The sequence below is a fragment of the Stegodyphus dumicola genome, chromosome X1 (genome assembly GCF_044657685.1).
Source record: "Stegodyphus dumicola isolate Sdum_Otavi_A_Nest chromosome X1, ASM4465768v1".
Classification (NCBI taxonomy): Eukaryota; Metazoa; Arthropoda; class Arachnida; order Araneae; family Eresidae; genus Stegodyphus; species Stegodyphus dumicola.
Window position 1 is genome coordinate 168,511,487 of NC_140780.1, and position 15,979 is coordinate 168,527,465.

The window sequence follows — 15,979 nt, forward strand, 5'->3', positions numbered from 1 at the left end:
TGTATCAAAGCTGTGATGTGCTCTGGCAGAATATAGGCCCTAGATTAAAGGGAATTAAGGTTTGATCTAAAGAATTTAGCCCCTTTAAAGGTAGAAAGAGAAATGCAGATCACATTTCCTTACTTTTTCTAGTTTTGTGCATTTAACAAACACAGTTTAGGCATGAATTGATCACAGTTTAATGTGTATGATTGCAATGCAGCCTTTGCCTTGAAGATTTAAATTTACACATTTGTACCATTATAGATAGTTTCAGATTATATACCCTTGTTACCACTCTTTGTTTTATAAGTGATGTTTAAGAATATTTTTTATTTAGGAACTCATAAAAATCTGAAAATAGTTTCAAGTAATGAAACAGTGATTATCTTAAATTTTATATAACTAACACACAATGCACGGAAGTATAATATTCATAATCATCATTTTGCCACTCAAAAAAATTTTTCCCCTTTCTTTCCTCACTCATAATAAAGTTCCCAATTCTAAAATTGTATATTTTTGTACAAGGTATATGGTTACATGTACACACACTTTAATTTCTTGTGCAAGTCTTCATATATTTATCTTCCAGAGTTTTCATGGAATGAATATTTACATCTGGGTTTGGACTATGCAACTGTTATTAAAGTTATGCCTAAATATTTATATTATTTCAATACTTGAAAAGCCAGTAGTGTAGTTAACCAAAAAGGTAGATCTTCTGATCATTCATGCAATGATATGAAACAGAAAGATTGCTTGTATTGTTTACCATTTAGTTCAAATGATTATATTTAAATTATTGAAATAAAAATTGTTCATAATTTATTACTGTTTTTTCTGTTATGTATGTAATTGATTAAAATATTAAATTTGCATTTACATTAAACTGTAATTTTTGATAATTTGCATTAAATCTAAATATGTAAAGAGAAGAAAATTTCTTTTTTAGCTCCAAGCGAGCCAGTTAATTTGACAATTGGCAAAGTTGGTGACAGTTCAGTTAGACTTCGATGGCAAGAACCAGTAAATCCAAATGGCATTATTCAAGGATATAGAGTTTATTTTTTGCACACAGCCCAAAATCACACAGAGATGCGAAAAGCCCAACATCCACAGCCTGTTATGGATTATGTACTCCAAAACTTAAGTTAGTATTTACTAGATGAATTGGAGTTTGAATTTATTTCATACGACTTATTTTACTAAGTTACATTTAATATATAAGTTGGTAAATATTCAGGTAACCACATGGAAAAAATGTAAAATCCCAGCTTTAGAAATGCAGACACTCATCCGTTGATTGTATAGGATGCTGTAGCATTTATAGTAGTATATTAAAATCACACCATAAGGCAGTAACTGTAATTTACTTATTACCTCTTATGTCAATTAATAGTTAAAGGTATGCCATTTACTAATGTGTAAGTCATTGTCCAATGCATGGATTAATTTTTTGAATATGATACCCCCTCTGCACAACACATTCATCTCGGCGGCATTGGAAGCTTGCTATAACTCGGTGAAACGTATTTCCCGGGACATTGCCGATGGCAGTTCAGATGTGATCCTTCAACTCAAGAATGGTGGCACAACGTGTTCGGAAAACTTCTTGCCTCAGGTGCCCCCAAAGTCAGCACATGAAAGATCAGGTGAGCGGGGTGGCGAGGAAATGTCACCAAAATGGGAAATTACTCTACCTGGTAATGGATGTCGCAGTGGTCCGTCCATCTGGAACTTTCCCATAACGTCCCAAGTTGAAATGTTGCTGAAATAGACGCTGGGTAGCAATAACAGAGTACTTATTCTTGAAATAACTTTCAACAGCAAATGCACAATGCTGTGCATTCCAACGATCCGTATCACAGTCACACTGGAAATGGCAGCTCATTAGTACACGAATGCAGCATGAGCTGGCATGTAATCATGCAGTACGTCATTGTGCTACGCAAGTCAAATTACGCTATGAACGCTGCTGCACCCAGTATGTTTGTCCCAGATGTCCATGTATATGTAAAAATACATATACAGGTGTCTAAACGGCTGGAAATAGGGAAATGAAGGTATAAACTTAAAAGTGTTCTGTATAGAATCTGTAGAACAGAAAATAGTTAAAAAAGTGAAAAAGTCTTACTTGCATGTGAAATTATTGTTGCTTATATTTTGAAAATATATTTTACATCGCTTGATAGAGAAAAGATGAAAGTTTACTGTGTCAGGCAATGTATATGTTCATTTCTCATAAATTTGTGTTTATCAAAGCTGCAGGTGACTTCATGCTTGGTGCATTCTAGCTTTATATCAGGTACCAATTTCAGTATGAAAACTTTTATAGTATGGTGGGTAAGCATAACATGCAACAAATTCCCATAGACAAAAATTCACAAGCTAGTAAAATTTAGAAACAGATTACAATACATGATCATTTTTCACACTTTGACCTTCTAGCAATGGTGAACAGTTTAGTAGAAGTTCAGGTAAAATACTCTGGAATATGGCTAAATAATGCAACATAGCTGTTCTTTCTAATTTAATTTGGAGTTTTATTTTATTAAAAAAATGTACATTGTTTTGTCTGATAATTAGTGGTAATTCGTCTCTGTCAGATAAATAGTAATAATTCCTCTGTCTGATAATACGAGTAAAATGATGGATGATACGAGTGCAAAAATATTTTCATATCAGATAGTCCAAAAACAATATAAGCCTTACATTTTGTTCTATGTTCAGTATAATTTGAGCATTATCTGCTATTATCATAATTGATAATGATTTAATTGTATAGATGAAAAATAAACTAGTTTTTTCCTTTAATAAAAAGTATTATGAATGTTGACCTTTTTAACAATTTCTTGTTGAAAATTTACTGATAGCAAGGTAAACTTTAGGAACTAGTTAATAATTTGATAATGCATTTCAAACATAGTTTGAATGGGCCTGCAACTGTAAAGTTTAAAGTTGTTATAATTGTATAAATAAATCACATGTTAATTTCAGATGATGTATTGAGAGTTTAGATTTTGGAATTTTGCATCAATTATAAACATTTTTATTCTCTTTTAAACATTATGTGTATATATTTAATATGCTATTGTAAACTTTTTTATTATTAAACATTAATCGACAATTCATTATTATCAACTATTGGCAGCTTACTATCACATCAAATGCTACTGAATGTTTTATTTTATTAAAAAGTTTGGGCTTATACCTTTTACATATTGTTATATTAAGTCATGCAAAATGTTTAGAAATTGTCATTCCAAAATTAAATTATATTCACATTACTTTCTCATTAAATCTCATTAGTTTGTCTTGAATTTTTCCCATGTATTCTGTTAATATTTTGTCACATAATTTTCATGATTTTTTTTCCCTTTTAGAACCTTTCAGTCATTATAAGATATGGGTTAATGCATATACTTGGAAGCATGAAGGTGAACCAAGTAAGGTGTTAGATTTCCACACTGATGTCCAAGGTAAAGTAAATTTTAATTTAGCTGGAACTTATCATGCATTTAAAAATCTGTTAGAAATAATGACTTTTTTCTTTTTCTTCTACTAGGTCCGAGTGCTCCATACATTGTAAACTTGACATGTCAGACACTTGATAGCCTATATGTTCAGTGGGAAAGACCTCAGGTTTTTTTCAATCGTATTGATTATTATTTTGTCCATTATCGTTCTGAAAATAATTGGGACTTTGAAGAAATTGCCATGGCATCACCTCATGAAAGGGCAATTGATCATGGAGTGAGTTTAACTGTTATACTTCATTAAATGTTCCCATATGCCATTTTTTACCGTGAATAGAAAACAGTTGAAATTTTGAAATGTTTTTCTTTTATAATGTTTTTCTAATTCTGTTTTATATTTAAAATTAGGAAATTTACTCTAGATATGATTTTAATACTGTCATGATGACAGTATATTTCTTAGTTCCTCTTAAAATGGATAGTTTAGGACTAGATTTACTGTTCATATTCTCATATACTAGAGATTACAATTTACTGTTCATATTTTCCTTTATAACAATGAAAAATTGGAAATAATTCTCCATTTAGATGTTTATTCCCAATCTGACTGCAAATACAATGTATGAAGTGAAGGTGAGAGGAGCAACTCGAAGTGTTATTGAACACTCAAAGCTCTTTAAAGGACAGTTCTCCGAGCCAAGGAAAGTACTTCTACAAAACAAGTGCCCTAGTACGTAATCATAATGGTTTCCTATACTTGATACGAAATTTATTTTTCATAAGTATGAATTTATATCATATTTGATGTATTTTTCTTTGTAGTGTTTCATGGTGTTCCTTATTCATATTCTGATTCTTCACTGAGTGCTGGTATGGTTGCTGGTGTTATGTGTGCTTCTTTTGCTTTGCTTTTAGCAATTGTTTCATTCATTTTGTGGAGGTATGAAATTTTCCCCCCCCCTCTTTGTATCATTTTGTGTAATAAGCAGCACTAGCTAACTCAGTGTCACCTGCATAATTAGTATTTTTAGACAAAATATATGTGTAATATATTTTTTAATTCTGAATAAAAATTAATACAAAAATTTATAAAATTAGTAATGAGAATTCTGATCATTATGTGTATATATTTAATTTGCGTACTTCTACATTATTTGAATGTTCACATGGAATTTTTAAGATCTTATTTTGTTGTGACTTACAGTTTAAATGTAATGAAAAAATAGCATTAAAATTTTAATTATTTTGCCTAGGAAATACTTCCAAGCTGCTTATTATTACCTCGATGATCCTCTAGGAAATAGGACATCTCCTCAGCTTTCTGAAACTTTTGGTAATGTATCTATTTGAAATCAACCAACATTCTTAATTTATTTTTAAGAGCTACAGACAAATGGGAACAAACTTTGAAGATAAAACCTGTTTAATTAACAATGGCTGGAAGACCTTCTTTACAATCACAGTCTATTTGTTTACAAAGTTAAAATTTCAAAGAAAACTAATAATAAAATTTTGCCACAAAATGTTTACAATAAACATGCTAAATTATAGATGTAGAGTTTGTTGGTGTCCCTGAACAATCCTCCTAGCTTGCAATTTTCTAAAATTGGAACATTTTTGCTATTCAGAAGTTCAACTTTTGAAACTTTGCAAAAATGAAGTTGTGCCTTTGAATCTCCTGCATAAATGCAAGCAGCTGAGGCTGAAAAAGGGTCAGCTTTGTCTGGAAAAGAAAAGCCTGTACATGCCAATTGAAGACATTTTTTACTTTAAACTTTAATATCTAGAAAATTCAACAAATGTTTCAAGTTTTCAGTGTGTGCAGCTTTTTTTTAGAGTGATGACAGTGATTGCATGCCCACAGAATTTCTTCCAGCAATGCACACTCCACAAGGGAATGTAGTATAGCTGTATCAATCTCACTTTTTACCCATAACATCTCCAAAGCTCTGATTTGAGTTTCTAACTTATTATGTAAATTGGATAGAGTCATATTTCCATCTTTAGCAGCTTGAGCTAAAACCAACCTAATAGTTCGCAAACTTATATTTCCATCAGTAATACATCACTTCCAAATCTGAAAATTAGTTGCTTGATAGCTTCTTTATGGTTCGCACCTAAGGGAGTATTACTATCTCCAAGCTCTTTGCTGGGAGAAATTCAGTGGCAATAGGCTGTAATAGATACTGAAGTTTGTCATCATCTATATCTTCATCATTTTTTCTGAATTGTCCCCCAAATAACCAATATAGGGTTTCCCCATTAAATTTCTGAAGCTTCAACTTTGGTAGTTTAAAATTCCTTTTACTGGAATTTTCTAAAATACCAGGTGTAACTACAGCAATATAATTCACCATAGTATTTCCTAATTTTGTTTTTGAACCGATATATTTATTGCAATATCTTTAATTAATTTCAAAATCTGCCAAATACTCGGTTAAATTTCAGAAATTTATGATTGAACTTTTTATAACCTATTGAATTTGCTTTCTGATCGCCAGTTGAAAACTCAGAGTGGATCAATCTCCATGTCAGCCTTTGGAATTTCTCCTTCTAAAGTATTGTCAATAATTGTTAAATGAATGCCTTGGAGGCTTACGCTTTCATAATATGTCTTCCGTCTTTTCAACTAAAAATCAGATTACCATTCAATCCTGTCACAGAGGGCAATAGTTTTAAATCAACCAACCTTCTTAATTTATTTTTAAGAACTACGGCTGAATGGAAACAAACTTTGAAGGAAAAAAGGATTTTAATTAACAATAGCCAGAAGACTTTCTTTGCAATCACGGTCTGTTTCTTCCAAAGCTAGTAATTCATGGAAAACTAAAAATGTCACCAAAACATATTCACATTGCAACAAACATGCTAAATGAAATTATAAATATTGAGTTTATTTATGTTCCCGAATAGTATCTGTACTGTTTATGTCAGTTTTGTCTTTATTTTTATAATATAATAATTGAAATCATTAGAGTGATTGATTTATATAGAAATTTTTGGATACAGGTTTATTAATTTATGCAACCAGTTTTAATTAACTATCTCTCTCTTCAGATGTATTTGTTAAATAATTAATGAGTGCTAGATAAGGAATTCTTGAAAGTACATGCAATAGACATTTATTCTCCCCCCCCCATTTTTTCATTTCTGACCATATTCTGTTCCTTTATGATATGAAAGATTGACAAGCTTGTATGCGGGTTTTGTATTCTTATTGTAAATAATACATTCATTTCATTGCTTTGTTTTTCTTTAGTTCCCCCTCTGAGTGTTTTATTAAAAAAATGCTTTGAAAAATCTGCCTTGACTTTTCTGGGATCTCTTATCACTGGCATACTCTTTTAACCCGTTCTCCACGCGCTGGTCTTCAAAGGGTTAAACCTCAGTCTGAAGCAAAATTTTTCAGTTTAATCATATTTCAAATAGCCTAAGTTTTTAGGGCAATTGGAAGTTTTTTTCCTGTTTGAAATTCTGAAAAATAATTCCTGAAATAAGTAACTTTTAGTGTTAGAGACTCAGCAACATCCTATCATACCTGCCAAATCTCCCTATCTTCTGGTGGGTCACCTAATCCCCCAGTTTTTAATTTTTAGCCTTTATTAATGAGTGCTTTTCAACAATAAATAGAATTCATTGAATTAGTGAACTTTATACAAATTTCATGAATTAAATTTAATATTGCACAAATTTCATTCCTTTACCCTTAGTGATCTTCGGCATAATTTTTCTTATTACTTTTTATTTGATCTGAATTGTCTTAATATATTGTAGGCAATTGTAGAACTTTGTATGAAGATTCAACCAATGATTTATCAGTAAACATATATATTTAATTTTGTTTTATATAAATATATGGTACATTGCTAAGTTTATCCAGACAATAGTATGTGTATTAATTACTTAATTAATTTACAATAATTATTAATTTTCATCATGCTTGTAAGTAACTTGATAAATTCAAGCTTATTCAAGCTCAAGATTACAAAATGAAATTTCCCAAAGAACTTGCAACTTTAAAATGTGTAATTATATTAATATGTTTACACTAAAATCATATTCTAAATAGTTGAATTACATGAATGAGGCCTTATAAAGCAAATTTAAGTCAATTTGTAATTTTCTTGATATGACACTTATATACAGTGCAAAAACCTCCCAGATACTTCTGTTTTTTTTGGGGGGGTGCGAGAAAATCTGCTTTTCATATTTCATTATGCGTAATATCTGTGTAAAGAAAGCTTTAAACCTGTTTGAAATCGTAACAAAGTATAAAGACTCATGAAATTACAGTTAATTTTAACTTTTCAGTCAGTATTGATTATAATTTTTCCAATTAAAACTTTTGCATCTTTAACAAGATCAGCTTAATATGTACATTTTCTCCTTAATATGATGAATCTATTGCCTCAATGAATTTTTTTATCAGATTTAGAGGGAAGTCTAAGCTTAAAATGTCCAAAGTCCTGCTAAGAAATCTTCTGCCAATTTTTGATTAGCCACACATTTATAGATCTCTTCAGCTTTGTATACATGCTTACAAGTTCAGAACCATCCAGAGTGAATAATGAATGAATTTAAGGGTAATTTAATAGTATTAATGACTTTAGATGTGAACCATGCTGTATAAAATTTATTAGATTACTGCAATGTTAAAATTTTTAGTCCTGTGATATATTGAAAAAATCAGTAGTGTACCATTATTATTACTATTATACCTGGGTGGTAAATTATAGTCTGGCATTCTATAATTGACATTTTCCCCTTTTAAAAAGTCTAGTTCTACTACTACCACAGAACCTTTTCTGTTACTTTATCATTAGTAAGCTTCCATTGTTAAAACAAATCGAGAAATCTGCTCTCCTTTAAAGATCTGATGGCTTAGTGGGATTTTATTATATGCTGAATTGTTGACTCCCTCTGTATTATGTGCATTAATCCTTAGAAGCAATGAGGTAAGTACATTAACATGACGCAGGGCATATGCTTAAAATTTTATGTAACTAGTTAAAATCATGGGTGTTAGAGAAAAGATTAGGACTGGTTATTTATATCTTAACCAGACATGGATAAAACAGGTCTTATAAGTTTTGGATATCTTTTTTTTTCTTTTTACAACAAACAAAAGTATCTAACTTTTAATGGAATTGACAGAAGAGAAAACAGGAGATGAGTGTATGTGTGGGGGCTTACATTATTCTGTATTTCTGGCAGATGAATCACAAAATAATGCATAGAACATTCATTACTGTACTTGGCATATGTCAGAATTTATGGGAAAATTTTTGTCATTAATGGGATGGCAGTTATTGCATTAAAGCTCAGTATTTTACGCAAGAAAAATGTAATGAAATAAGTAGAAGTACGCATTCACTTGACTAAGTATATGTGTAGTATATTTTGGCTAATCCATGTCTAGATTTGAGATAGGTAAGTCTGTACCTACACTGAACTAATACATATTAATTTAAAGCCATTTTTTAAAAATTATATCTGTCATATAAAGCACTTATTAGTCTTCATCTTTCTACAGATGATTCAGAATATGCAGCAATTCCTGTTCATCTCTGGCCTAAACATGTGGCTGAATTACATGCTGATGGAGATATTGGATTTTCTAGGGAATACGAGGTAATTTTTATCCTAATTTGTCCAGTTAGACTTGGAAAAATATTGTTCTGGTATAATTTCTTGTTAATTTATGAAATGAGATTATGATCATGCATAAATTTTAGTTTGAAACATTTTCTTTATTTTATAAAGATGCAGATTCAACCGATTTAGTCACATATTTATACAAATGAAAATACAGTATCTTGAAATAGAAATTAACAAGAAATAAACCAGTGTAATTACAAGTTTTTCGAACGATATTTTATTTGGTTGTTTAAAGTGCAGAAAGTTGCTTTTTCCTACTTCAGCCATTAATTTCCACTATGTATTTCAGCTTTTATTTTTATTGAAGGAACATATACTTGAATTGCAAAGAAATAATCTTTTTTGGGGGGAGGGATCATTGCATTCATATGTCATGAAAATTGTGATAAATTTAATTAGCTTGTAAAGTATATCCACAAGCTCTGTTTTTCATTCTAAAGTTGACATATGCCGTTCTGCATTTTCAATTCTCTAACTCTGCTTGTAATTATAAAAGTCTATGTATAAAAAGGTCACGTTCAAATTTTAGTTTTTAAATTTTTATTATTGTTAATGCTGTTATGCTAATACTAATGCTTGTTTGCAGTTTACTCAAGTACAGTCAAAAGTCGTTAATCCGGACTCGTCGGGACTTCGGAGATTCCGGATTATCGATTTTTACGGATTATAGATCATCAGTTTAAATCTCGTAAGATGGCATGCACAAATTCTAAAATTAAAAATATGAAACCGTATTTTAGGAAATAAAGAACAATTATGATCTAAAGGGTATCAAAATTTACAAAAAAAGAAGCTTAATATTTATTTGTTTACTTTATTAAACATTTCTTTCGATGTAAGTTGTTTCGTTTTATATGATAATACTTTCTCTTTAATTCTATAAACAGACATAATTTCTTGTTCAGTTAAAAAGCTCCGCTGTTCAAGTCCCGTAATTGCTGTGCCGAGAATACCGACTAACTTGTCAATCGAAATTTTTTCGTTTTCACTAACCTCTCTGTCACCTTCTTCATATCTTTATCCATTTTTTGCAGCAATTCCACTTTTTGTTTGACTGACATCGAGACATACTTTCGTTTTGTAGATCCTTTGGGAGCTCCAGAATCGGAAATTGACATAATCGAAAGTTCAAGTTTACTTTTATAAAATTGATCTTACAGTCTGCAAAAAATAATAAGCTGCATCCAATTCGAAGATTAAGGAATAACGCAAACATCAACATTAACTGAAATAGATAATTGTATAATTTTAGCTTATACCGTCCATTATATGTTAAACGCGCATGCGAAAACGTATTCTGCACTTGCGCACACGCATATGCGCGTGCGCGTAAAGGTCTTATGCGCACACATAAACGCCTATGCGCATGTGTCAACGCGGCACATGCGCAGAAAGTTTTTAGCTTTGAGGTCCGGATTATAGATCATTCCGGATTATGGGTGTCCGAATTAATGACTTTTGACTGTATATATATAATAAGTCACGAGTTTAAATGGAGTTGCACTTATTTCTGACATGCAAAGTTGCTAGGAGTTAAGACACAAAAGAGAGAAAGTCATTCAGTAAATCGATGGTTCTTGGTTTCTAGCTTTATTATCCCTTGTCACCTTTGAAGATTTCTTACTTGTGCTGTAGTCTGAATAATATATAAAACTGAAAATTCAGATGCTTTTTCTTTATTTTATAAAGATGTGGATTCAACCCATTTAGTCATTTTTTTTTTTTTTTTTAGCTGTGCCATAACTCGTCTTTGTTGTGAGCCTTATATTACCAATAAACATCTAGATATCCAATGTTGAATAAATTCCTTTAAAATTGAAATTTCTTTTGTATGAGTTTATTTTGTTTATTCGGTTATGACAAAGCATGTGAGGGTTATCTGTTTAAAGAAAGTGACTAAGAAGTGCTTTCTAATTCTTGAATGAGAAACCCTAGTGTAAATGCATGTACTTAAAAGTTGCATAGCACAGCTTTCACTTTAAACTGTGTAAAGAAATTATAAATTTATTTCGATTCGATGCAGTCAGCATGGCAACACATCTTTCTTTTTTGTGAATGTATAAGGTATTTCTCCTGCCTTCGTGGTGTAGTGGTCCGCATGCTCAGCGTGTAATTGAGATGTCCGCAGTTCGATTCACGGCAAAGACGGTAGCTAATTTTTCATCTTGCCTGCTTCCAAAAATACTTAATGTCTCACCAGTGATGTCCGAACTAAAAGGGTGTTGGATGATGATTCTCCTCACCCAGGATTTGGTGATTGGGTCCCCTAAAAACCTCAGTTGCCCTTTAAAAGGGAACTATATAAGGTATTTCTCCCGTTATCTTAGCGAGCCCTCGTGGTGTAGTGGTCTGCACGCTCAGCGCGTAATTGAGAGGTCTGCGGTTCGATTACCGGTGAAGCTGTTGCTAATTTTTCATCTTACCTGCTTCCAAAAATACCTAATGTCTCTACAAATGTTATAAAATTAAATGACAGGTATCATTTGTGTGATAGACGTCATAAATAATTTGTAAATGAAAATAGGGATTTTAAATGTAATAATTCTTCTCTTGTAGGATGTAGGGAAGAACCCTAGCTCTAAATCTTATTATTATTTGCATTTATTTTTTGAAGAAAGTGTTTTCAATTTTAAATATAGCGTAGCTAACAGGATGTTAGGAATTATTAATTTCTTTAAATTGGTGATAATTTCTATGAGCAAGGTCCAGTTTGAGATATGTATGGGTGCTACAAGTCATACTGTACTTTTTACTTCCTTGTACAAAGTAAAAAGGAAGTATTGTAATCGCGAAAAGTTTCAGGCAGCATATTTCAACAAAAATATCCATTTTGACCGCTATCGAATGCAATTTAATGATGTTTTGCGTCATATCTGTATGTAAGGACAGAATAAAATACTCTTTTCCTTCAAAAAAATTATAAAACTGCTTTAAAATTAATTCTGAAGAGAATTTTTAGTGGCGTCTGTACGAACGTATGTACGTACATATCTCACATAACTCAAAAACGAGTAGCCTCAGAACGTTGAAATTTTGTATATAGGACTGTTATAACATGTAGATGTGCACCTCGTATTTTGGTTGCAATCGGCAGCACCAAACGTATATAAATATATTTATATATATATCCACTCTGTTACCCGGCTCAGTGATCTGTTTCTTTCCTCTTATGTTTGTAAATTGTACATTTTGTGCTTTAAAAATGATTGAATTATGTTGTTTTTATCTTCTGGTTAAGGATTTTATGCCTTTAGTAAATCTGTGTGCATTATTTTTAGAATTATCAGCAATTTTAAAGTTGTTTAATTGCCGCTAAGCCTGTTTTTAATGGTGGCCATTGATGTTTACATTTGAAACAGCAGACTAGTGGATTTGTTGCCAATCTAGAGAAACTTGGCTTCGCAACAACAAAGATAACGCATTCATTTATTATTGCCAATTAAATCATGCTTAATTCTTTCTGGAATTTTTCGAGGAAATAAGCGTTTGAGATTTACTTCGTAATTTTTAATATAGATATTTTGAGTTTTTATGTATTTTTGCCTTCTCACGAAGTGAGAACTGAATTAATTAAATGAGAAATACTCAATCGTTTCTGAAAAACTGTTTCTGTTTTGTTTTGTTTGCTTAATTTCTTTTATACATAGTTCTAGCTTTATTATAGTATTTGAATAGAACATGTGGCAACGATTAGAGAATTCTTTAAATGATATACATTTTGTGCATTCTGAGTTATAATATGAATGAAATATAATACTGTTAAGTAAACCTAGCGCCAGAGTGTCGCTATGGTAAACAAAGTGAATTTTAAAGAACGCATTTATTCTATTGTGGTTTATGCGCTGTCGACGAAGCAGGTTTAATTCAATCTAATAAGTTTAAATGAAATGCAAGAAAAAATGCGTATAATTTAATATTCCATACAAGGAAGTCATGTGGTGTACATATCAGATTTTTTATATTTCAAATTTATTTTACAGTGAAACGTGCATAAGAAAATCAAAATACCAAGTTCTGTGGTTTTTAAAGATATAAATCTTCAAATTTTAAGGCTTAAAATGTAGATGGTTGGTTGATTTTTTTTAATGGTGCAAAACCTCGAGGGTTATTATACACCAGACAAATGGTGAATAAAATTCAAAATGCAGAAACACACTGTATCAAGTGAATTTATGAAATGAACCTGAAATGCTGATGATGCTGATGAAGGCATGGAGAAAGGACTTTGAGAAATGCTCTAGCAATAGCTAGAGCAGGATAGAAGGAAAGTAACTTCAAATCATATGGTAAAAAGTGATGTCTTTTAAAAATCTTATGAGGTTGATGTGGGGGCTTCTTCCAATGTGATGAAAGGCATGGAGAAATGAGTTGAAACAGGTTGTGTTAAAGAAATTTATGTGGTCATTGTGACAAAAAAAAAAAAAAAAACTTTGTTGTATAGTTATCAATTTTGATTAGTTAAAAATAGTTTTAATGGCTTTGTATATAAAATTTGTTGAAAGATTTGAAAATAAATTTACTGGCAGATGTTACATTTCCGTAACGTCGCTGGCTTTCACTCAAAACTTTTGAGAATACATTTAAGGAGCAGCTATGAACAGAAGCTGTACATTTTGGTAATTAATATTTTCATCTCAAATAAAATATCATTCTTCATTAAATTTATATCCATCTGTTTTATGTTTGGTAAAAGTTTTCTATTAAGTCCACAAAATTTGCATGTAAAATTAGAAATTTTCATGTAAAATTGTGTAACTTTCTATGTACTATTTTAATTTTTACATTATCCACAATTTCCCTAATTAATTTTATATTCTTTCACACACTTTTCATGATTATGAATATTGGAAATGTAAAGGTTTTCTATTTATGTTAACTGTCTTTTTTAGATGCAAACGATAGTCGTGTAATATCCAGCTTTCTAGTGTAATTGTTAATCATAATACTTCAGCTTAATATATTTTCATAATTGTTTTATTTTTTTATAGACTATACAACAAGCAACAGATTTAGATCTTTCTTCTGAACATTCACAAATGATGGAAAATAAGAATAAGAATAGATATGTTAATATAGTGGCATGTAAGTTTGCATAATTTTTACTTATTAAGTAATTAAAAAATTTAACATTATTTTTCTTTGGTGTTTTATTCTAAAGACAGTTTGTTTTTTGTTTGTCTGCTTCTTTAAACATTTTAATGTGTAACTTATTTAAGCAAAAAAGTTTTTTTGTGTGTCTCTTTGAACATTTTAATATGTAAATCATTTAAGCAAAACATCTGCTTTATGTATATGCTTAATTTTGAGTGATATCATGAGATAAACATGACTATATATATTTTAATATTTATAGTTATTTTGTAGTTACGTAAATATATATCTTTATCTTTTATTTACTAAAGAAATATTGATTATATTATCTCCTAATATAAATTTAGTAGAATGTATCAAAAAAGAGTGAACCCATATGTAGGAAGTTTAATTCCGAAAATTGTGTTTTAAAGTAACTTGAATGTAAATCATGAAAAAATGTTTTAAGGAGACTTGAATTTAAATCATGAATAACAAAATTTAAAACTGAAAAAGAAATTAAAATTAAAAAACAAGTAATTATCTCTATTGATCGGAAATTAGTTGAATTTTCAAGGGCAACAAACCATCTCCCGTTCAATGAACAATAATTAATAAATACGAAGGTGTTTCGTCTTTTACTTAAGTGAGAATGATGATGCCAAACTGGCAAATTAAGTTAGGCCAAAATTGTAGTTCCGTGAAGTGATGCGATTTATAATCAAAGTAGAGTACCAAAGGAATTCATTCTGAATGAAGCATTTTCACTAATACAAGATTCTTTAGAAATTTTGAGTAAAAACCAATTTATATAGTAAAATTTATAAAATACTAAAATACTTGAGTAAATGTCCCTCGACACCTTCGCTTTTATGCGTGTTAATTCAAGACTACTTTTATAAAAAGTAAACATGATAAACAGTAGTAATCTTAATTGGAATTATGAAATAGAACTCAAAGTAATTGAAATAAACATGAGAAGAATAAGAAACAATTCAATGCTATCTTTGCAAAAACAATTCAAATAAAAGTTGAAAAATTGAAATATATATAATAAGAATGTAAAATGTGAAATGTACATGAAGATATAAAAGGCCAGAAAATGCATTAACTTATGTTCTTTCTAATGGGATGTCGTTAGATTTTCTCTTCTGTTTCTTACTCAGAATGGGTGTGTGTCCGAAATCTTTATTTTTTACATTGATATAAATTTTATACATGATATCAAACTAAAAATGAAAAAATATTTTATTGTCTGTGTAAAATACTTAGAAATGTTGCATTGCTTAATACATTCGCTGCTGATCATGCACTGATGCATTATTGGTGGTATTGCTAAAGAGCCATTCACACTCTGGCGCATAGTTTCAGGTTGTGTCTCATGTGCCAGTCAAGCACTGGCACGGGAAAAGCAACATTTCATTGTTTATTTTCAAGTTCAATCAGCATTATGTTTTGAATACATAAGCTGGCATTGTAATGCAGTGAAGATTAGAAACTAATTGTAAATGTATGTGGTTTGGAGTGAAAACAAAGTTTCATTTCATGTAATGATCATACACGAATAAGATTCTGAAATATATAATTTGCAGTAACTATCTTATAATAAATTCATTTGTAATATATATATTTGTTTGTGATATAGTTTCATACAAAAATAATTCATATTGCTACTTATTTTATTTTTAAATGCCACCCGCCAGCATGTAATGCGGCAATGCAGTTGTGCCGATCACGTGCTGACACATGGTCATAAGATTCTATGCTTTAAAGCCTTAGTAATCAGTGTGGTG

General features: G+C 30.4%; 1 protein-coding gene across 3 annotated transcripts in view; it reads left to right on the forward strand.

The window, feature by feature from the left end:
* Ptp99A (Protein tyrosine phosphatase 99A) overlaps nt 1-15,979 on the forward strand; it is a 391,659-nt gene that overhangs the window by 301,729 nt on the left and 73,951 nt on the right. For all 3 annotated transcript variants that reach the window (XM_085807691.1, XM_085807688.1, XM_085807689.1), the window contains 8 exons: nt 935-1,132; nt 3,366-3,461; nt 3,548-3,735; nt 4,047-4,188; nt 4,281-4,398; nt 4,712-4,791; nt 8,992-9,089; nt 14,105-14,198. In XM_085807691.1, coding sequence (XP_085663817.1) covers nt 935-1,132; nt 3,366-3,461; nt 3,548-3,735; nt 4,047-4,188; nt 4,281-4,398; nt 4,712-4,791; nt 8,992-9,089; nt 14,105-14,198 — 1,014 coding nt within the window. The remainder of the gene's footprint in view (nt 1-934; nt 1,133-3,365; nt 3,462-3,547; nt 3,736-4,046; nt 4,189-4,280; nt 4,399-4,711; nt 4,792-8,991; nt 9,090-14,104; nt 14,199-15,979) is intronic.